Genomic DNA, 22,935 nt, shown 5'->3' with positions numbered 1-22,935 from the left:
AATTAAATCACCTTGGCTTGGAGAGCCAGTCAACTGAAAGGGTTTCCAATCAGATCCTGCTTCTGCAAAGAATATGCAACTATCCAAAGGTGAGAAACTAAAAAGAAAATAGTGAAAACCACGAGAAGAAAATAGCAGGACTGAATAGACCCACAGAACTTCGTGAGTTCCCAGAGAACCAAGGAGAGGTAGGATACAAAATATGGCCCCAACTGCAAAGAAATACAAAACTATATAACATAGGATTCTTCCATAAGCTTTGACATTTCCTCTTTGCTGTCCAATTCAATTGGCTTAATAAAAGACTCCTGAAAGAAAGTCCAGATTATTTTCCCACTGTCCAAGTTCAGTAGTTCTTTTATAGAACTCTTCTCTTTCTGGAATTGGTTGTAAGTTGTCAAAAAAAAAAAATCGCCCCCTGCCTTACTCCAGTGTAAATACAATTCAGTTATCCTAGAAAAATAGAATGGGTGCTCTGCAACTGAAAAGTGCATTAATTTTCTGCTAAAGTTATCCTTTTCAGGTCATTGATGTTCTGAAAAAAAAAATGAAGACCAGTTTTTATCCAAAAATATAAAGTCCATATACAAAACAGTTCAATTTATGTTTAAAACAAAACAAAAAAGTGCAAGAGAAATGACCCAAATCAAGATCCCATTTCCTTCTTGCAAGGTTTTCTTCCTTCCCCAAGCATGCTCCTCCTGGGCTCTCTTCCCCTGGTCCACACGTAGCCAAACAGGACCACCTTTGGCTTGAATTTTTATTAACTTTGTGAGTCTGAATTGCTCAAATGCTTTTTGATAAAAAGAGACACGTTAACAAAACACTGCGGTTTTAACTGACTGGTGTCTCGTCTGGAAACTTGAGTCATCTAGCACGTCTGTGCTTTGAGTCCGTGGATCAAAGCGCAGCAGTGTAGTGCGTGGCTCATGGTGCTTGGCATGACGTTAGTTATGGATTCTCTTACCCATCATTGAATGCCTTTAAGGGAAGCTGGACAAGTGCAGTCTTAGAATATAAAGCACATATTGCATTCATCAGATTATAAAGTGAATTCATGAGCCCAAACAGGTTTGTTATATAAGTTTTTGGAGGGGCAAGAGAAATACATGAAAGATGGTTCTTGTTTAAAAAGTTGCAGATGCAATGGGGGAGCCAATAGAAGGTACCTGATCTATTTTAGAGAGCCATAAAAGGCAAACATTAAAAGTGCTTCCTCTGAGGCCAGCAAAGTGGAAGTGAGCATGACACAGAGAAGCCTTCTCAGAGGAGGTGGGTCTCTTCACCCCTGTGCTCTGATGGATCCTTACCCAGCACAAAAGGAACTGCAGACAGTTGGTGCGGAAGACATGCAGTGACACTTGGGACACCTCAGCTCCCTATCAGTGCATGGGACAGAAGCCTGCCTTCACTTCCAACCCAACTGACTGTTACTGACCTGAGCTGTGGAAGCTCCTGTCACTCATGGGGGAAACGCAGAAAGAGCTTCAGGCTCTCATTTTGGCCCCGCCCAGTGGTGACCATTGCAGTCATTTGGGGAGTGACCCAGTGGATGAAAGATCACTGTGTCTGTTTCTCCGCTGCTTCGCAGTCTCCCTGACATTCAAATAGTGAAATTTTGTTTTTGAAAGTTTGTGAAAATAGAATTATAAGATCAACACATTTGGGTACAAAAGAACTGAAATCCATACTTATGAGGGGAGGGTGCAAAAAATTCATGGAAAAATGCGTTATTTAAAAAATATTGATTTCAAAAAATACACCAAAATGAGCATCTTATAATCCCATTTTCCATAAACTTCTAATATTTTTAGGTTTTATTTGTCCATTTGAACAGTAGAATGACAGAGTAGAGGGGCGGGGTGAAAGAGACCTTCCCTTTGCGCTACTCCCCCCGTGCATGCCATAGCTAGAGCTGGGCCAGGCCAAAGGCAGGAGATGAGGGCTAGAAACCAAGCACTGGGGTATTCATCTGCTGTCTCCTGTGCTTTCATAGGAAGCCGGATCAGTGGCGGAGGGAGAACTTACTCCCGGACCCTCTCAACATGGGATACGGTCTTTTTGAAGCCCATTGTATCAGGATTGGTCACATAGAGGATCACTCACTTCTTCTCTAAAAAGTTAGCCATTTGAGTTAAACAGATGACATCTTGTTTATAATATGAGATATCCTTTCAAAGATGGGTCAGTAGGATGCTTGCATTTGATTAGTGCTCTCTTGTTATTTACCTGTACATTTAACAAGATTGATTTTCTCGAAGCATCCAGAACCCACAGTCTTCACAGTCTCCACCCAGATGCCTGCCAGGGAGTTATACTCACTTCACTATTGCATGAAGAAATACAGTGTTCCAGAACGAAAACTTTTGAAAAGAGAAGGTGGGCTGGGTTAGTTGAAGAGTTACAACCGCTTTTGCATCCTCTGAGCTGCTGACAGAAATACCTGCAAGGCACCGTGGCACAATGCCACCACTGTGTTGGCCGACATCGCTGTCGCATTTCCTGTCCCCTCTTCCTGTTCAGTGACTTGTCAACCTAATTGACATTACAGGAAATATATTCATATGTGAAATTTCACATATGTACTTAAAAGCAAAGCAGTTATCTCCAAAAACTAAAACAGAAACCTATTGGTGGCTTATCAGTTAAAGTTGGGAGCTTCAGCCCTTATCATTCTTTTCCTACCCCAAATGTTGTTCATTCACACAGGAGAGACTGTGGAATTTATTTGCATAACAACCCCAAAACTAATCTGCACCAGTAATTAAGCACAAACTGAAATAAACATCATATGAATGAATTAAAGATCTCATAACCAGAGATTTGTCCCATCAGTTCTATTGTTAACTAAACAATTGCTAGATTTATTTATCATGTAACTTTCTTTCTATTGTAACAGAGAGAAAAATCAAAACATAATTAAGAACGAAAAATTATTATGTAGGACTGATGCAAACATACTGATAAATTTAACAGTGACTAGTGTTATAGTGTCAAGATCATTTCTGCTTACCAGGTTGGCCTAGTGATCTCGTCACACAACACTGGTATGAATCAGTTGCTGCCCTTGTAAGGTTTGAATTTCCCAGTGTGTTTTTGCCTTCGAACCACCTGGCAGCTTTAAAAAGCACTGATGTCTGGCTCTTAACCCTAGAGATTGATTCAACAGTGTGGTATGAAGCTGGGAGCTGGAATAGGTATGTTTGACTCTAAACTGCACCTGTACTGTGATAGTCTCTGCTTTAACAGATAACAGATAACACAAAGAATTTTCCATTCAAAGGTCTTCTGAAAAATGGGTCACGTCAAAGGCGTGCCTCATTTCAATCCTTTTCTCTTGCTTAGATCTTCCTCCTCTGTGCACTGAGCATTTATTATGTTCTAGAGATCCAACTTCAGATTCCTGACTTCGGGGATTCTGTGTATGACTCAAAGCTAATCTGCACCATATACTTCCTCTAGGTTGCTTTCCACCTCAGAAATTAACCCTATCTGTCTTGTTTAGGCAATGACGCTCTATCTACATTTCTAATCACACCTTGATTTTTGAAAACCCTTTTTTTTTTATTTTAAATAAAACGTAACAAGGAACATCTTTTTTCTTTAAGGATATCAAAATTAATATAGAGAGATGGAGAGACAGCGAATGAGATATTCAAATTACTGTTTCACATCCCAGGTGGCCACAGGCCAGTGTTGGGCCATGTTGAAGTCAGGAGCTGGGATCTTCATCCAGGTCACCTCCCTGGGAGGCCTAGGCCCCAGTGCTCAGGCCAACTTCCACCACTTCTCCCAGCCCAGTAGCAGGGAACTGGGTCAGAAGTAGAGCAGGACATGAACCTGTGCCCTTAGGGTATTAGAGATAGTGACTTTATACACTCCCCATATCCCCAGCCAGAAGGGAAACATCTGTTTTGAAACAGATTTTGTGTGGACATGGTAGTAGTTGGCATTCACTCAATTCTAGGTTTAAAAAAAAAAAACATAGATGATAAACTAAATATACTGCTTAGGACAAGATACACACCCAAACTGAATTTTCTGTTGCCTTTTCTTTGTAATAAGAAACAAAAATGACCTGCTTTTGAACTTATTTTTGTGCCTATTGTAGACTCAAGGAGCCCAGTGCATCCATCAGAAAATGTTCTGAGAGGTACTGTGGGGTGGCTGTCAAGCCTGGCTCTCCAAGGGCAAACATGCCTCCTTCACCTCAAGCTCATCCAGTTCACCTGGATAAGACACTGAGGCAGCTGCTGCTAAAAACAAAGCCCCACATTGACCCATGAACTTAGATTAACATACATTTTATCTTCTGAGTGAAATGAGTGACACAACCTGGTAAAATTTCTATCATCGCAACATTGGTAATGTCTTTAACGACAATTTGAAGTTTTTGATCAAATCTCATGATCCTTTTGTTTTTAAGATTGAAGCAGTTTTTGTTTTTTCTTTGAAATAAGGAGAAGGAGAAACACAGAGAGAGAAAGAGAAAATCTCCTACTTGGTGCTTTGCTCCTCAAATGGCTGCAATGGTTGGAGCCGAGCCAATACAAATCCAGGAGCCAGGAGCTTCTTCCAGGTCTCTCGTGTCGTTGCAGGAGCCCAAGCACTTGGGCCATCTTCCACTACTTTCCCAAATGCATTATCAGGGAGCTGGATGAGAAGTGGAGCAACTAGGACTTGAAATGGTGCTGACACTATAAATGGAGGCTTGATATACTACACCACAGTGCTGGCCCCTAGAGCCAGGTTTTTATACAAGTGCTACAAATTCAAAACACAAAAATCAATCAAGTATAAACTAAGAGTATCTGTGATAATGCTTCCATCCAAGTCAATGCTATTAACATTGCAGTATGAATCCTTCAGAGAGGATGAGAGGCACAATGAGAGAGAGAGAGAGGCGGACACACAAATGCATCTCTAAATGCAGATTGTATATAAAACAGGTTAATGCATAAAAATATCAATACCCAATCACTTTAAAAATTGTGGGTCGACGCGTCAACCTTCCAAGCTTCAGGTGTAGTTGCTTTCGCTTGATTCTAAGTATCATAACAAGACAAACCTGGCGGATGATCCAAATGCTCTGAGGGCTGAGATAACATGCAAATGCCACCGCACCTCTCGGCGTGTGAAGGCTGGATAAACCACACAGCAGAGAGAAGGAAGTCCACCCAGCAGAGCCAACTTGCACGTTCACTGTCCGAGTCACAGCACTGCCGGCTGCCAGGCAGATCAGTTTGTTCGTGAGAATGGTGAGTAATGGATTTTATGACTCTTCCTTGGTCACCAGGCCAACGTGCCCATTTTCTCTGTGTGGAGAAGAGAGGCGTTGGGGTGCCTGGCAGTCAGGTCCTCCAAGTCTTTGGAATGTTTGCCTGTCCCTGTCTCGTTGTTCCGGGTGCTCAGGAAGTTGTTGAATCTTTATTCTACTGCAAGAAAACAGCTCTGGGAGTTCCCTTTTGTGCTCAAGCCTTTGAAATAGAGGAAGAGTCAGGTCTTGCGGAAAGCAGAGTTGCACTCTTTGCATTTGCCTTTTGAGAGAGCTGAGCTGTGGACCAGCAAACTTTTCAAAAGCTTGTGGAAAATGAAATTGACAGATGAGCTTGTGTGGTGTAAAATTTTTTCGAAATCCAGGTTCACAGTAGGTCTTCATAAAATTCAGGGAAAATGACTCTTATGAAAAAGCCGTGCGTGGATTCCGAGGTTTCTGAACAGCAGAAGAAAACTCATCCTTTAGTTTCACTGGCCACAAGCTTGTGGAAGGGCACTCAGGTAGTAACATTTTCTATGGGCAGTTGGGCTCCCCAAAGATGATTCCAGGGATGACTTAATGGGGCGACACTGCTGATGATGGGTATAATTTTGCTAGCACAGTAGATGTTGCAATAGTAGTTTTGTTATTGGAAAATACGCATTTTGTTCTTTTAATTACCAGAACCAAATCAAAGGCAAATGGTTCCAACCGTAGGACAGGTTGTATTCTTTAAGTTAATTAAAAGTCAGTTGAAGCATGCTTAAGTGGTTTGCAGCTGTGCCCTAAGAGCTTGGTTGGTCGAGGGCAGCTAAACTAGAGCACTAGCTGTCAGCGTCCTCCTTTCCCATAATCCTATTTTTTTAAATGGCTCCTAAATAAAACAAGTGGAATTCCTCCACTTCCAGAGCCTAGAAGAGAGCCAGTGTGCCCTCCCACGCCATCTGCACCCTCTACTAGCCAACCACTAGAAGACAGCCAAGGTGCCTAGATTTTCTTAGGGGAAAAGAAATGGTAATAGCAAAGAAAAAGCTTAACAGGATGATACGCATCTGGAGGTCCTGGTACTTTGCTATTCTATCAGGTGTTGTCACTTCATCTTCAAAGCAAAAACACATTGAATTAATGAAACGTTTAACATGTTGGTGTCAAAACTCGTTGCTACTAACAAAATTAAATCATATTTATTTACCTGGCTTGAACTGAATCCGAACACCAGCATAGTTTTGGAAATAGTGGGTTTCTGAAAGATCACGGTTTTCTTAATATGTTATTCAAAAAGTTTCTTACAGATATAGATATGCATAAATAAAATAATAAATCTTTTATATAATTATATTACCTAAGGGACGGTCATTTTCATGGTGGGCCACTTTGTTTTTTTTCTTTTCTGTGTGGTAAGAGTTGGACATTTTCATTTTTGGGGGTTTTTTTTTGTCATTCTGGTAATACAGACAAGACTCAGGGATTTACATGTATGTATAGAGAGACATGTATGTATGTGTATATGCAAATGTACACATCCCATTTCTATGACTTATTTAAATTTTATCTATGTTTAAATATTCAAATTTTACATCTATACAAATATTAAAAACAGCTACATGAAAAGAGTCACATGCTTAAAGTTTTTAATACAACATATTTTTAAATTTGCTTATTCATGCTGTCCCCCTAAGTGAATTTCTTCATGTATTATGATATACAAAAGGGAGTTTTGAAAAGCTCATGGAGAATGCATATTATGAAAAAATGATGTACAGATTTCAAAGTTGTTTTACACCAAGATAAGTTTATCTTTTAATCCTAGTTGTCAATGGAGATTTTTTTTAATACTCTCCTGCATGTTTATCTTTGTATATGCCTGCCTATAGTTTCATGTTGTCAAGATTTAACTTTCAAAGAAAGCATTTTTTCCCACAATTTCATTGTCCTCAGCAGTGCCTCCTACATTCTGAAAGAGGTTGCAGAAAGATACTAAAGAAACAAAATTACAAAACACAGTGCAGTATAGTCAAAAGGCCATGTCTCTGGTTTCTTAGGCATTAGCTAGCCTTTTTAATTGCATCTTTTCTAAAGATTTATTAAATTTTATTTGATAAGCAGAGTTAGATGAAGAGAGACAAAGATCTTCCACCCTCTGCCTCACTCCCCAAACTGCCACAACAGCTGGAGGTGAACCAACTCAAAGCCAGGAGTAAGGAGTTCCTTCACTCTGCTAAGTAGGTGCAGGCACCCGAGGATTTGAGCCATCCTCTGCTGCATTCCCAGGCCATTGGCAAGGAGCTGGATTGGAAGTGGAGCAGAGAGAAGATGAACTGGCACCCATTGGGATGCTGGCACTGGTTATACTTTTATCCACAGGTACTTAAACTCCGAGTTTGTTCCTTCACCTGGCGATGATGCTAATAATGGCGAGCACCATAGCACCTGGGTTGCTGTAGGCAGTAAAGCGCCGATTGCAAAGGGCCCACATCAGCGCAGGCACACACCAGACCCCAGGTGAATGCTGGCCTCTTTCCTCCTAACCCTAAACCGTTCCTAAGGAGGCATAGAAACAGCAATGAACATAGGAGGAGTGTGATACTGGCAGTTACCATTGGGAATCCCAACATACAGGAATTTATTAAATCCCCATAACAATCCCCACAATTAGTTGTTACTATCCCATTTCCAAGTTAAGTGAATTAAGTCTTAGGCTTAAGTAACGTGCTACAATCATATAGCTACAAAAGATTGGGAATAGAATGGCAGCACAATTTTGTCTGCTCAGAACCTGATCTTTTCTATATTATGCCCCATCCATTAAAAAAAAAAAAGTAGATCCACAGGAATGGGGGTGGAAGACAATCCCAGGACTGGTTTTTTTGGGGTTTTTGTTTTTTTTTTTTTACAATCTTTACATAGTTAATTAGGGTAAAAAGGTTCAAGGGCTACAGGAAAGTGGGTAAGACTATTATTTTTTCCATATTATTTCCTTCATGTTTAAAGGGGGTATTAAGGGAGAAGGCCCACCCCATTTCCCACCCTCCCCAGGTCCCGGATGTATGGTGTGCGCTGAGGTTCTTGCTCAGGTGGTTTGGATATTTCAACAGTTATGAATCGCTGCCAGTCTTGCCACTCCAAGCACTATGAAGTCTTTGAAGAATCCACTGGTTGACATAGTCCATCATAGAGTCTCTGTTTTTCCTGGATTTCGCTGCCCACATATAGCTGAAATGGTTGGTTGACCTGTTCTGTCTTCTCTCTCTTCTTGGTTAGGGTTCTGAGTTCAGCATTTTGATTGGGGAGATCTAGCAAATACAGGGCCCGGCACAGTCCATCGCCCTGATCAGCTGGTGGTTGCAATTGCTGGGTTGGTTCTGTTTTCACTCCCGACTTCCACTGGAACCAATGGGTGTTGCAGTCCAGCCTGGTTCTGCCCAGCACATACTCAGCCCACGCATAAACCAGCAGGAGCTGTAGCCTAGTTGGAGCGACCCGCAATAAACCCCACCAGGCCCGCCCCCCTACCCTGGTTTGCCAGTAAGTGTAGCAGTAGTCCAGTCTGTCCCACACCCCATTCCACCCCAGGACTGGTCTTGAGCAGTACTAGGGGACATTCTTCAGGCAGGTGCCCAGCCCTGGAAGCTGAGAACCAGCTGTGGTGACTGCCTCAATGGAGCTGCTACAGGTTTCCAGTTTTGATAGCATTCACTTCATCAAACTCCTGAGCAGGTGGGATCCCCGAGGGTGTCTGGCTTCATGGCTCTTCACGTCAAGAAAAGGGATCAAACAATTCAACACTTCACCTCCTCAAGCTCCTGTGCCGTGCTCCTGCCTCCACCAATTGGACCCATGAGTAGCACCAAAGCAGGACCCAGGCAGTTACCAGCAAATGCACCCCTTACTGCCTTGTCCCTGTAACTTTAGGGTAAGAGGACCAATGGAATATGCACAAATGAAGCCCAGAGGTGCTTCATGAAGACAAATACACAAGTTCCTAAGGTTTTCCTTTTTTTAAAGATTAATTTATTTTTATTGGAGAGTCACATTTACAGAGAGGAGAAACAGAAAGAAAGATCTTCCTTGGCTGGTTCGCCAAGTGGCTGCAACAGCCAGAGCTGAGCCGATCTGAAGCCTTCTGGGTCTCCCACAGAGGTGCAGGGTCCCAAGGCTTTGGGCCATCCTCTACTGCTTTCCCAGGCCACAAGCAGGGAGCTGGATGGGAAGCGCAGCAGCTGGGACACAAACTGACACCCATAGGAGATGCCAGCACATGCAAGGAAAGGATTTAGCCACTAGGCTATTGCACCAAGCCCACCAGATCCTAAATTTTTAAAGTTGTTTTCAACATGTCACGATGGTAGAGGTTTATAGAGGCCTGCAGGCTAGTAGCTTGATGGAGAGGGGACTTTTTCCTTCCACTTTGTCATTGATGTTGTCAATCAGACCTTCATGATATAATCATAAACCTTCCCAAAGTGCACCTAACCCCAGCACCCAAGGGGGAAAAAAAGTAATCCGTTCAGTTACTAGCAAGGCTCTTCCTCCTCTGTCACCGGGGGCTGACGTACATCCACCCCTTCTGCAAAAGGAGTTCCCTCTGTTTTCAGCAGGATCTGACTCATTAGAAATACTGTGTTAGGGTCCGGCACAGTAGCCTAGTGGCTGAAGTCCTTAACTTGCACACACTGGGATCCCATTTGGACGCCAGTTATAATCCCGGCGGCCCTGCTTCCCATCCAGCTCCCTGCTTGTAGCCTTGGAAAGCAGTTGAGGACGGCCCGAAGCCTTGGGATCCTGCACCACCATGGGACCCAAAAGAGGCTCCTGGCTTTTGACAAACTCAGCTCTGGCCATTACGGCCACGTGGGAGTGAGTCAATGGAGGGGAGATCTTTCTCTCGGTCTCTCCTTTTCTGTTATATATCTGACTTTCCAATAAAAATAAAGGTCTTAAAATTTTTTAATACTTTGCTAGAATAGGTCACTTGTAAGCCAAGTGTAAGTTCAAATTCTGAATAATAAAGGCGTTGAGCGTGGCAATGCATACAGCAGAATACGCAAGATGCTTCCTAGAATCGGCTGGGATCCACTCAGTGTGTGACAGTCTTGTTGAAGTGAGTGGGTGTGGAGCTCCAGGTCTTGGCTTGCTAACTTCATTATCCCTTCCTAATTTGGGGACAGACAGTTGCCACCTCTTACCTCTCATGTTCAGTTGTTTTTTTTTTTTTTCATTTTAAAATATTTCACGAGTCGTTAGGATAAATGCTCACACATCTACCACCCATACTGGATTCATGCTATTGTTTTGTCATCTGTATTTCAAAAAAATAAATAAATAAAAGGAATCAGGAAATCATTAAAGCCTTCTTTTTGCCCCTTTCCAGTTCCATGCCCCTCCTTTCCACAGGAGAGAAACTTGTTTTGAAAATATTATTCAATTTCCCCAGCCATGTGTATATACTTTTCTTTCGTGTGTGTGTGTCCACAGGACAACATACCAGAAAACTTCAAGACTGCTTCATTAATGGAATTAACTGATGGGGACCAGCCCAGTAAAGTCCTCGCCTTGCATGTGCCGGGATACCATCTGGGTGCCAGTTCCAATCCCAGAAGCCCCACTTCCCATCCAGCTCCCTGCATGTAACCTGGGAAAGCAGTCGAGGACGGCCCAAAGCCTTGGCACTCTAAGCCTATGTGGGAGACCTGGAAAAGGCTCCTGGCTTCGGATCAGCGCAGTTCCAGCTGTGGCAGCTACGTAGGGAGTGAATCATTGGATAGATCTTCCTCTCTGTCTCTCCTCCTCTCTGTATATTTGCCTTTCCAACAAAAAATTAAAATATTTTTAAGAAAATAGATTATGCTTTACATAGAGTACAAGGAAATTTCAAGGATATTGATTATTAGCAAATTGTTCTTTAAAGTCATTGCAGCTATGTACCTTCCACCTGCTATGTGTGAGAGTTGCCATTAGAGGACTAAAAACTTTGACCCTTAAATGGTCATTTAGTTGAACAGAAATATTCCAAATCAATAGTTTGCTTTTCCTTAGACCTTTATGGACTTACTCCATTGGGTCCTACCCTTTACTGTACTAATGTAAGAGACTCTTCAAGTCTAATTATCACTGCTTGTGAGTGAAATTCTGCCTTTCTCCTCAAGATGCTTCTTTGTATTCTACAACTTGGCTATACTTCCTAGGCATGTGAATTTATTTTTATTTATTTATTTTTCCCTGCTTACTACTCGAAGTATCTATGTAGAGCAAGGATCTTCAAACATTCTCTCTAAAGATCCAGATGGTGAATATTCTAGAAGTCCTAGGCTGTGCTGGTGCTATGCTGTTGTGATTACACAACACCACTGTAGCATAACAGCTCTAGGGAGAACATGAATGAATAGTGTGACTGCGCTTCAAGAAAACGGGGAGCAGAGCACATTTGCCCCCCACACCCCACAGGCCAGATTTGCTGTTAACATTCTTTAATTCTTAATATTTCAGATATATTTCAGATATTGTATCTTCAAAAATGATTATCATGCCCTCCTACCTACTTTGTCTAGAGTTCCTGCTTAATAAGAGTCCCATTCCTTCCTCCATGGTTTTGATTGATCTTTCAATACATAAAAAAAGTTTATATTTATCATAAAGGCAGAGAAACAACAGACAGGACTCCCATCTGCTGGTTCATTCCCCAAATGCCCACAGTGACCAAGGGACCAGAGCCAAGAGCTAGGAGCTCAGCACGGGTCTTCCTTGTGGGTGGTGGGAGCCCAGTTACTAAACCCTCACCTCCGCCTTCCAGGAGCTGCACTGGTAGGAAGTTGCAGCTGGGAAATGGACTTTAGGATTAGGTTACAGACAACCTTCGAGAAGGTTCTATTGATGGCTTGATTAGTGTTCTCTGCCTGCCTTCACTCCCCTCTCTTGGGTTCTGTGTTTATCTCTACTACCTGTTGTGGCTTCCAGCTTGGCCTGAGGTCTGTAATGAGAGCTGAGTGGTTTATAATCATAGTACTAGAAAGTTGCAATATTCATTACCAGGTCCAGTGGCATCTTGGCCTAAGTCCTGGCTCAGGTTGAGTCTAATCTAGTCATGTCCAACATTCTCACTGTTGTGTATTATAGTACATTAAGCAGTTGTACTCTAACAAATATGACAGTGACACCTCTCCCACCTCTCACTGTGACAACTGTAAACACTTTCAACTACAAAATGAAAACTAAATATCAGTGGTATGAGAGGAAGACAGGTGCCTCCACATACACACACTGAGGACCATTTATATATCCCAGGGTAGCCATGGCAGCAGATCGTTTAATCCACTTGAAGGGCGTGCAGGAGGGAAAATATGTATCTTCCCCTGCTCTTGATTTCAAAGAGTGATCCTAGCTCAGGTTTCCAGGTTAGGCTGTAAGAATACAACTGACAAATTTTCCAATGGCCATCTCTCCCATCATCCAATATTTCTCATTGGCTTGCATTTTTGTTTGCTTCCTGGTATGAAAGGATTTTTTGCAATGTAACTATATTCTTCTCATTTTCCATTAAATCTATCATCAGTGTGCAGTTGAGCTCGTGAGAAAGCCACAAAGCTTTCATAGAGCCAGGAGGAATTGATCCCTCCTCTTTACCTCTCTTCCCTCACTTCCTTTTGGTTTCACATATTTCCTCTCTCTCTCCTCTTTTCATCCTTGTACAATGCAATTAAATAAATCAGTGAGGTAGGGGAAACATTCCAACATGGGAGTTGGTGAGATATTGGCAGAATTAATCAAGTTCCTTCCTGGTCTACATCACCACGCTTCACTGAAGCCAAATCTGTTGAGTCAGTGGCTTTCAAAGTGTACTCCCTAAACCAGCAGCATCAACAGCATTTGGGACCTTTATTCGTTTCTTGGCTTATACCCCATACCTGTTAGATAAAAAATTATGCTGGGTAGGGTCAGCCACCTGTTTACAAGCCCTCCAACTTGATTCTGATCCATGATGAAGTTTCCTCTCTCCTCTTTCCTTTCTCCTATTCCTATCTTTAGCTAAAACTTAGCAAAAAAGTCTTTGGATCTGTGACTCAGCCTGGCCACACATTTAAAATACCTGTTAGATTTTAAAAAGAAACAGCTGTTTAAGTCCCAAGATTCTGATTCAGCTGGCTTGGTGGCTCAGCTATGTTTCAGGGTATTTTTTGTGTGTGTTGGTTGGTTGCTTGATTGGTTTGGTTTGGTTTGGTTTAGATTTTCAGAGGAACTTTGGGTTACTTTCTTTTTTTTTTTTTCCTTGACTCTGGAAATGATGCAAAAATCCAAAGTTTGCTTTAGTTATCCATTGACTACTTAGTGTTTTTGATCCTCACGCATGCCAATGTTTCTGGAATTGTTAGAGGAAAATGGTTAACTTTTAGGGAACAAAGTTGAAAATAAGCTATTTTGGGCTAGATTTCCTGGATTTGAACCTCAGATTTGCTCATTATCAGTATGAACAATGTATGATCTCTGTGCCTCCCTTTCGTTTTGTGTATAAAGGCAAGATGGCAATTCTTACCTAATAAGGCTGGTGGAAGAATCATATGGGTTTATATAAAAATGTTTTCGGAATAATACCTAGCACACAGCAAATTTTATACAGCACTATTCTTAAATATTTGGGGGGTTTTTTTGTATAAATTTATTTTTATAGGAAAGGCAAATTTACAGAGAGGAAGAGAGAGAAAAAAACCTTCCATCAGTTGATTCATTCCCCAAACGACCACAACAACCAGAGCAGAGCTGATCCAAAGCCAGAAGCCTCCCACACTGATACAGAGTCCCGAAGCTTTGAGCCATTTTCACATTTCCCAGGCTGAAGCAGGAATCTGGATGAGAAGTACAGCAGCCAGGACATGAACCAGTGCCCATATGGGATGCTGACGCTTGTGGGCAGAGGATTAGCCAGTTAAACTATCGGGCCTGCTCCCTAAATATTTGTTTAATAAATAAATAAATCCTATGAAATAATCTAACTCGAAATCATTGTTTCGGGAAGGAAAATATAAAGAATGTATTTAAAGAGTGTTTCCTTTTATTTTTGCAAATTGTGCTCTTCTGTTTCATAAAATATATTCCCCTCCCACTCAAAGATATATGTTCTTTTAAAAAAATTTTTTAAATGGCCTTCTTTCATAAAAATTCTCAGAATTTTACTATGTGCCTTTTTAAAAACAGCCATAATTGTTAGAATCAGAGCTTAGAATTAAGTAGAGCTTTTGTACTAAGATTTTGAGCTACAAAAACTGGTAAATCAGCAGTAAATCCAACACTTTAGGGAACTCCAGGAGAGAGGAAAAGAAGTGGACATGAAAGAAACATCTGCTAAGTTTGATTTATGACAGACATTTTGATGAAAATGAGTGAAATCTGGTCTAAAAAATCATTTTAATAGACATTTGATAAGTTCAACTTAACACATACATATTTTGCTTTGTCAAAGTATGGGCATAGTCCAGAAGGACTACTAGCAATGTTAGTCATCACAACTTTCAAGGAAAAGGAACTGAGTTTATCACAAGAGGACATGCATCCAAGAGAAGCTAATTTTATTACACATGCCCACAACTGCATGAGACTGCATTTCAGGACTGGATGGAAGTTTTTTTTTTTTCTTTTAAAAAACATCAGAACATATCTACCCAACACAATAGGGATGAGATATGAGTATGCTGTTCAAATTAGTCACCGGGAGGTGGGAAAAGGGGAGGTGGGGAATTTCCAAACTGTTCATCACCAAGCAAACAAAGACCGTGAGGGTGGAATTGCTGTAACTTCTGATTTCTAAGCAAAGTCCACCTGTAGCTAGACAGCATGCCTACTGCAGAGAGTTTCAATTCTCTGATGTAAAAGTTAGCCAAACTGTATGCTGGATAATCCAGGCAAGGAGAGAAAGGAGGAGGTCCTGGAAACAATCAGAATGTTAACTGGCTAATTAATTAGGCATGAAAAAAATTATTACTATTCCACATATCGCGACTCTTCTCCATCCCCATTTTTCTCATCTACCCTTCCACATGGTAAGTCCTTCTATTTAATTTGTAAACCGCACACACCCAAAACGAGGCAGCCAGCACATTCCTAAGAAATGATGCTAGACCTAGCCTCTGTTCAGTAAGAAAACTGGTTTCTCTCGGCTTTGCAGACATGTAATCGATCCAGAAGGGGAGGGGCTCAATCTTTGTTGAAGAAGCTGCAAAAACTAGAACCATAACATATCTTTGCTTTTGTAATTTCTGTGTCAGTTTCCATTGTTGTATAATTAACTGAATGGCTTCCAAATGCTGCATTCATAAATGGTTGTAACTAAAGAAAGATTCTGTTTGACATTGCACAGTGTTGGTTTTTCTAGTGGATGTGTTCCTTTAAGTGCCCTAGACCCAGGCGGGATGAGTGTAGAAGCCATGTCTCAGTAGTAAATGCTCAACTTTCTCGGGCTTTCTATGTAGCTCTGTTACTCCTTCTTGTCACATTACGATGAACCTGGGTCAGTTTCCTCTACCAGACTTGCCCAATTATCTTACACAAGCCCATTTTTTATGTTATCAGCTTAGTTCCTGAAAACTTTGGAACTGGTGGTCCCAAAGAAGATGGTTCCTTTTTCTTCTTTCTGCTCTCATATATATATATATATATGCTCTTTCAATTATATATATATACACACCCTGCACTTTTATTTATTTGTTTGAGAGGGAGAGAGAAAAAGCATGCACTGTTCATCACTGCTTCATTCTCCAGCTACCTACAAATGACTGGGTGTGAGCCACAGCAAAGGCAGGAACTGGAAACAAAATCCCGGTCTCTCATATGACTACGGAAACCCAATTACCCAAGGCATCACTGCTGCTCCCACTGTTGCACTGCTGTAAGTGGAGCCGGGAGTCACACTCAGATACCTAATGCACCATGTGGCTATCCAACAGCGAGACAGCTGCCCACTGCCAGACTGTTTTGTTTTCTGGCTTTTATGTTCTGTCAGTTGAACAAAGTATACAATTGTGGATATGAATGGAAAGCATCAGAGTAAGATAGGGTAAATCTTGTCTGCAGGTAGGCAGCCAATGTTGGATCTGTTTGACATACATTGTCATGGGAAATGAGATGTAACATAATTGTTTCACAGCCTCAGGGGAGTTTCTGAAAGGGTGTTGACTGTGTGTACAGGGGCAATGCAGACATGGTTAATATTTGCTACGATTAGATTATTGATGTCTACAACTTAGTTTGAAATGCATCCAAAACCAGTGAATGAGTAATAGAATACATGTGATAAGGTAAAAAGCAGATAGAGCACAAAGCTACCAAGTGTGGAATCTTAGTGGGAGAATATTGTTGTTCATTTTCAACTTCGGTTTTAATTTTTCTCAAAATTCTTCACAATAAAATGTGGACAGTTGAAATGTTAGCTAGTCGCCCCATAAACCTTTGAGTAGGTATTACTGGCTTAGTACCAGTTATTGTTAAACAGCACTAAACTGATTCTAGGTGCCCTGCTCTTAAAAACATGTGTTGAGAGCTTTTGCCCAAACAAAATGGTATGGATTTACAATGACAGATTTCTACTTCCTTTCTTGTTCTCTTTTGCACGATAGATATTTTTCTTTTGGTATCTATCATCCAGAATATATTAAAGAAATCCTGAAAATAAGCAGTCCACACCCATAGCTGTTTCCCTGACAGCAGGTGGCCACTTAGTCTTCATCCACACAGAGATGCATTTTATATAATCATCAGAGCAGTTTTTCTCTTGATGCTAACAATTTGTGGACATTCTTTTATGACAACCCCTCCTACCTCTCAGCTCTTCCATGGGTCCTTTGGCTGGATCCAGAAATCACTTTCATTGTTAACCAGAGTGATTTGCAAGAGAGAAGCAATGGCTTTCATCATTTCACATGTTCATGAGGATCTTAAGAGATGGCAGTCTGAAGAAATGATACAAGAATGATGCTTTTATGTTTTTAAGAACAGTAGTTATGTGAAGGAATGACAGGATGAATGGAGATATAAACCAGAGTGCTTGAGTTTAGGATTACTGAGACCTATTTGGGGGGAGAGGGATGCAGAAGTCAGTAAGGGTGTATCCCACTGTGTTCAGGTCCATAGCATCACCACTTGCCAGTCTTGGATGTTTGAGGCCGTTCTCCAACCTTGGGACATGACAGACACTCCTCTCATAAGTCTTTAGGGCTTGCTGCTTGTAGAAAAAGACCACTAACCCCTTCAGAAGTTAGAGTTCCTCAAGTGATGTCAGCTTGAAGTAATCAAAATACCAAGTTGGCATGCTTTGCACGGATACTTTCCCTAACACTACTCATAATACTGATATGATTTCAACACACTCCACAAAGCCAAGATATCAGAGTTTACTTAACTATTTTTGTCGCTGCCAGGATCTTTCCTATTAGGAGAATCAAACAGTTTTACACTTGTGCTTAATAATTATTTTCTTACTTTGTATGCTTTCATTCTAATAAAATGATTAGGAATGATCAAAAACAGATTTTTATTACTTTACAGATATATGTCCTGACAGAAGGAGATGCTTAATATTTTTCTGAATTGATTATATAATAAATTAAATAATACTAAACAGCCATTTTAAATCCACTTCATTTAATGACTGTTGAATTTAGCACTCAGTTCTAGTAGATTAATATTATTTTCTTCTCCTTTTTTTTTTGTATTTTTGGATATTATTTTCCATGATATGGTTTCCTGTCTCCATCTCCCATTTCTCCCTTCCCGTTCTCTAGTCCCCCTGCTATTATCCCCCACATTAAAATAGTACAGTCCTTCAGCAACAGTCACAAGTCCAACATTCTGCTATTTAAGTGTATCATGACATTGTGGTATAGACAATGATAGAAAATCTAGTATCATTCTATCAAAGTGTATTTAGCAGTCTCATTGGCGGTCTTCTTTTTATTAGGAATATACATAGTGCAATGTACCTTCACTTCCCAGTATGCTAGTCTTCATTATATCTTTCAGCTACGAGAATATGTGTATATACATGTTTACCTCAGTGTCTATTCAATTTGTATTTTGCTTGAATTTTGTCTTCTATCAGAAAGAACACATGATAGTTGTCCTTTTGGAATTGGCTTGCATAATGGTGAGCATAATGGTCACTTTTGACACTGGGCCCTTTTGAGATTGTCCCTCCTACATGTTCTCAGGTTGATTTTTAGGGTCAGGGAATATTTTTGCCAGAAAGGAGGGACCGGTGCACACAGAAAGTCAAGACATCACATGGTAAAATGAATTCCAGTTAAAACCTCCCACGTGGTGAAGTCATCTGATACTGGGAATGAAGAAATTTGTTTATTTACTGTTCATGTTATTATTGCTATTGCTATTGCCACTCAATCTGGTTTTCCCTTAATTTGATTTACAGAGATGAAATCGAAGTGTCCAGAAATATATGTCCATGCAATTTGTATGCTCCAAATTAACTAATTCCTTCAGGATCTAACACCAACACTCACTCTCTCCAAAAGAAACAGTCGCACAAACCAGGCACCTGTTGTCAATTTTTCCATGTTTTCAAAACAAAATCTTAAGCAAGTCATTCAAAGTTTGAGTGAGATGTATTCATCCACGAGGCATGTAGAATATTTTCCTAATGTCAACCTCTTCAAAGATGGCTATAAATCAGTACCTTAAATGCTTCCATTGATGCAGTGACTAGTCCTTCGGCCATTAGCTTATGAAATGGAGCACTCACAGATCACACGATTCTATCTGAAACTGTTAGTACCTTTATTTAATGTCCAGATAAAACATTGACATATCAAGAGTGGTTATGAAAGCACTTCCAGGGTCCCCTGTCTTAAGAAATCCACCATTTTGATTTTTACTTTTCTGAAATCACTTCTAAGAAGGTATCAAGCCACTTCACAGCATTCCAAGCATGAAGCTCCCCCAAGAAGTTTCAAAAAGGTCACACTAAAGATGACTAGACATGACCTCACCTACCCTATTTCCCCCAAAAGAATGATTGCTGGTCCATGTGCTTTACACGGTGAGATTCAAAGATTCCCCAAAATCTCTCTGCTGACAAGTAAGCCTAAGGCTTAGCCCAAAAGATAGAAATAAGACCATGAAAAACCATTGTAGGTCCACTTGATATTATTTTTAAGTAATGAGATTCCAGGCACTGTGGCGGTTGTAATCTTTTTACTTTATTTTCTTATAAAATATATTCTAAGTAATGTTCCAAATATGTTTCCTAATGGCCATACTTGATGAGTGTTGTTTTGGGTTGTTTGTTTGTTTTGTTTTTGGTTTGGTTTTTCTTGAGTTTTTACAACAGCATGTGAAAGTCTTCCCTGGGTTTCTACACTTCCATTCTTCCCCAGCTCTCCTCCCTACCCTGCTGCTGATTCATTTTCCATCCCCAGGAAAGGCACTCCTTGTGTTCTAGACATACCCAGGGATTCATCCTCACCTCCCAGGTGCTCAGCTGTCTTCCCTAGACCCTCTCAACTCTCTCTCGGCCTCAGTTACCAGCTCTGTACTGCTGACTTGTGTGTCCAGAACCTCAATTGCCATCATCTTTATAACTTGAGGAAAATGACTACCATCTTCTATGCCATTTGATAGTTTTCCATGGCCACCAGCATTGTGAAATCCAAGTTATTAGCACATAATATGGCCTCTTTTCCAACCATATTCAACAGGCTTTGTTATAAATTCAGGCTCTTATTCTGTGTGACTAGGCCATTATAGAATTGTAGCCCATACCTTCAAACTCCATCCCTATTCTGCTAGTAGGATGCTTTTTCTAGCTTGCATCTAATGATGATATTTCCTGGATTCAACACTTCGAAGTCTTTGAAAACCCCAATGTAGAGGTTAGCCTATAGGCTAAACCCAGCTCACTGTGAATTTTTACAAGGGAAGTGGTTTGGGGAGCATGCTGTGTTCGTTATCCACGGCTGTTACCCTCCAGGCCTTTACAGAAGCATTCTGCTGACACCTGACCTGGTGGATACAGCTTGACTTCCATTGTAGGACATGTAAGGCCACCACTTCTATCCCCAGGCCTGCTCTTGCACACATCTCCTTAAAACCTTTGCTCTGTGGCACGTGACCACTAGTGGCACCTCAGAACTGCACAATGGCAGCTGAAAATGTTGTCGATCCATTCTGTCTGGTGCCCACCACCACTCATATGTGACTTCTATTTTTTATTTTAACTTTTAATTAGTTTTTTTTAACAAATTCAATGTGATTTATAGACAATTTTAAGAACATAATTATTTTTCCATCCCTCCCTCTTTCCCTCACGTCCTCTTTCCTTCTCCCTTTCTTTCCTATCTTTTGAGACAGTATGTTTTAGATTTTATAGCAAAAGGCGTAATACTTCACTGAATAAGAGGTGTAACAAATAAAAATCTATAGGACCTTAGTGGAAATATAATCAAATATGTATAAGTAGTAACTGAATGAGTATTTGCATATGAAATGTGCCTAGAGCAACCAAAGTGCTGAATTTTTATTTCATTCAATCACCATATGTTACTAATGATTGCCGTTTGTGTTATGCTGCAGTGTATCACCAGCAGCATTTCTGTTCATTCTATGGTGAATATTTAAAATATTTAGGATAACCTGTCTCTCTAGGAAACCTCATATTTCAGTAGTGAACTAAAAGATTTTTTTTTTGGAAAAAAAGGTTTATTCATTCATTCATATTTGAAAGGCAAGATGCCACACAGCAAGATTTTCCATCCTCTGGTTTACTCCTCCAAATGACTCCAATGGGTGAGCTGAACCAAACCGAATCCAAAAGTTAGGAACTACATCTGGCCTCCCACATGGCTGACAGGGGTCTAAATAATTGGGGTATCTTCTGCTGTTTTCCCAGGTATATAAGCAGGAAGCTAGATTGGAAGCGGAGTGGCCAGGTCTTGAACCAGCATTCCTATATAGGATATTGACATTGCAAGCAATGGTTTATCCTACTCTACCACAAGACTGACTCCAAGGTCACTAACTAACTCCCACACCTTTCCCTCGAACCTTGAGTTCTTTACACCCCCAACTTGTATGCTGGTATTATTAGGAAAACCCTTTTGTCACCCTGATCTGTCTTCTCAGGCAAACCCTGAAAGCAGTTCCTTGCTTGATGTGTATCTGGTTTGAAAACCCCTTCTCCAGAGCCTGGCTTGTATCAGATGCTTAATTAATGTTTACTTGCCCTGTGGATTTATAATGTCACCTTCAAACTTTTTTCCAACCAGAGTATTCCTTCCCTTTATTGATAATTCTTTGGTAGGTGAAGGATCGCTCACACAGGCACTCAAACAGCCATCATGGTAACATCCCTACCCCACTCGTCCCATTGGATGTTGACTTTTTCTGTCTTGCAAAACAACTGGTCATAATCCTCCAGGTAACTTGAATTTGTTCACAGATTATAAAGCTTGATTTTTCCAATAGCATCTTTAAGAGATGTAATAAAAATGCCACATACCTCTGAAAATAATAATGAACCCATAACTGTCCTGCCTACGTGCCAATTTGATCTTACAAAATCTATTAATTCTGCCTTTTAGAAATCATGCTATTTGCTAGTGTTGTATGTAAGCCAAGTTGCTTTGCATTTAGCTGCAGATAACTTTTTTGTAAAGATTGATTCATTTTTTTATTGGAAAGGCAGATCTACAGAGAAGATGAGACAGAGAAAAAGATCTTTTATACATTGGTTCACTCTCCAGGTGGCCTCAATGGCCACAAACAAGGAGCTGGATGGGAAGTGGGCAGCCAGGACACGAACCACCACCATATGGGATCCTGGCAGTTGCAAGGCGAGGCTTTAGCCAGTTCCTCTTCTTTTTAAGATTTTTTTTTCATTTTTTATTGGAAAAGCAGATCTACAGAGAAAAGGAAAGACGAAGAACAGATAACTTTTAATCTCATGTAGACTTAGGACAGACAGCTCCACAGGGGGGACTGGCCGTGTGACCATGACAACAAACAACCCTGAGAAACAGAATGTCCCTTAAAAGAAGGAAGCAAAAATTTTTCATATCAGCTCTGAGACTGTATGGAAATATAGCCCAATCAGATGGATCTCAAAGTCAATCAAGAATCTAAAATGGCACCCATCCACAGCATCTGTTGTATTGCAGCAAATCTTCCATACGCAAGTCCCAATGTAAACCTTGAGCGATTGTGGATGTTTGACTACATAATTAAGTGTGTGTTGCTTCCAAATGTTTTGTATTTTCTCTGTATTAACTTTCTTAAATTTTTATGGTTCAAAATCAGCTTTCTATAATCCATCCCAAATGGGTTTTAATGCTTCAATATATTCTTTATACTCTAAAACCTTATTTCTGTAGAACCAATGAATGTAGAGAAAGGAGAAAATATTGCTGGGGGCTCTGTTTATCACATCCACCTCTCTTTCATTTTGGTACCAAGTAGTCAGCAACACTCCTAGACCACTTTTGGAAACCACCTGCCCGGTGGATTTGCCCAGGGCGTGTGGATAGTCTCCTAAGCCAGAAAGTCTGTGAAAACTCAGGTTCAACCTCCTGCTCTCTGTTTCACTTTGAGTAAGCTGCCTCGTTCTCAATGCCCCGATTTCCTCTTCTATCAAATGAGGTGATAATCTTGGTCTTGAAGTGCGTATCAAAGGAGTCAATGACGGGAAA

The 22,935-nt window shown here is 40.7% G+C and overlaps 1 protein-coding gene across 5 annotated transcripts in view; it reads left to right on the top strand.

Moving 5' to 3' along the window:
- Positions 1–5,177: 5,177 nt before the first annotated feature.
- The window catches only part of FYB1 (FYN binding protein 1), a 134,340-nt gene continuing 116,582 nt past the window's right edge, over positions 5,178–22,935 (top strand). For 4 of the 5 annotated variants that reach the window (XR_005883532.1, XM_040977484.1, XM_040977485.1 and 1 more), the window contains exon 1: positions 5,178–5,258. Coding sequence is in view for 3 of the 5 variants with exons in the window: in XM_040977484.1 (XP_040833418.1) it covers positions 5,256–5,258 (3 nt within the window). In the remaining 2 variants the exon portion in view is untranslated. Of the gene's footprint in view, positions 5,259–7,399; positions 7,760–22,935 lie in introns of those variants that run through there. The other variant, XM_040977483.1, reaches the window with a different exon arrangement.

The sequence above is a fragment of the Ochotona curzoniae genome, unplaced genomic scaffold, assembly GCF_017591425.1.
Source record: "Ochotona curzoniae isolate NIBS_2020 unplaced genomic scaffold, NIBS_Ocur_1.0 contig_2754, whole genome shotgun sequence".
NCBI lineage: Eukaryota > Metazoa > Chordata > Mammalia > Lagomorpha > Ochotonidae > Ochotona > Ochotona curzoniae.
Note: the sequence above shows the minus strand (reverse complement) of the source record. Positions and strands in the feature narration are given on the sequence as shown.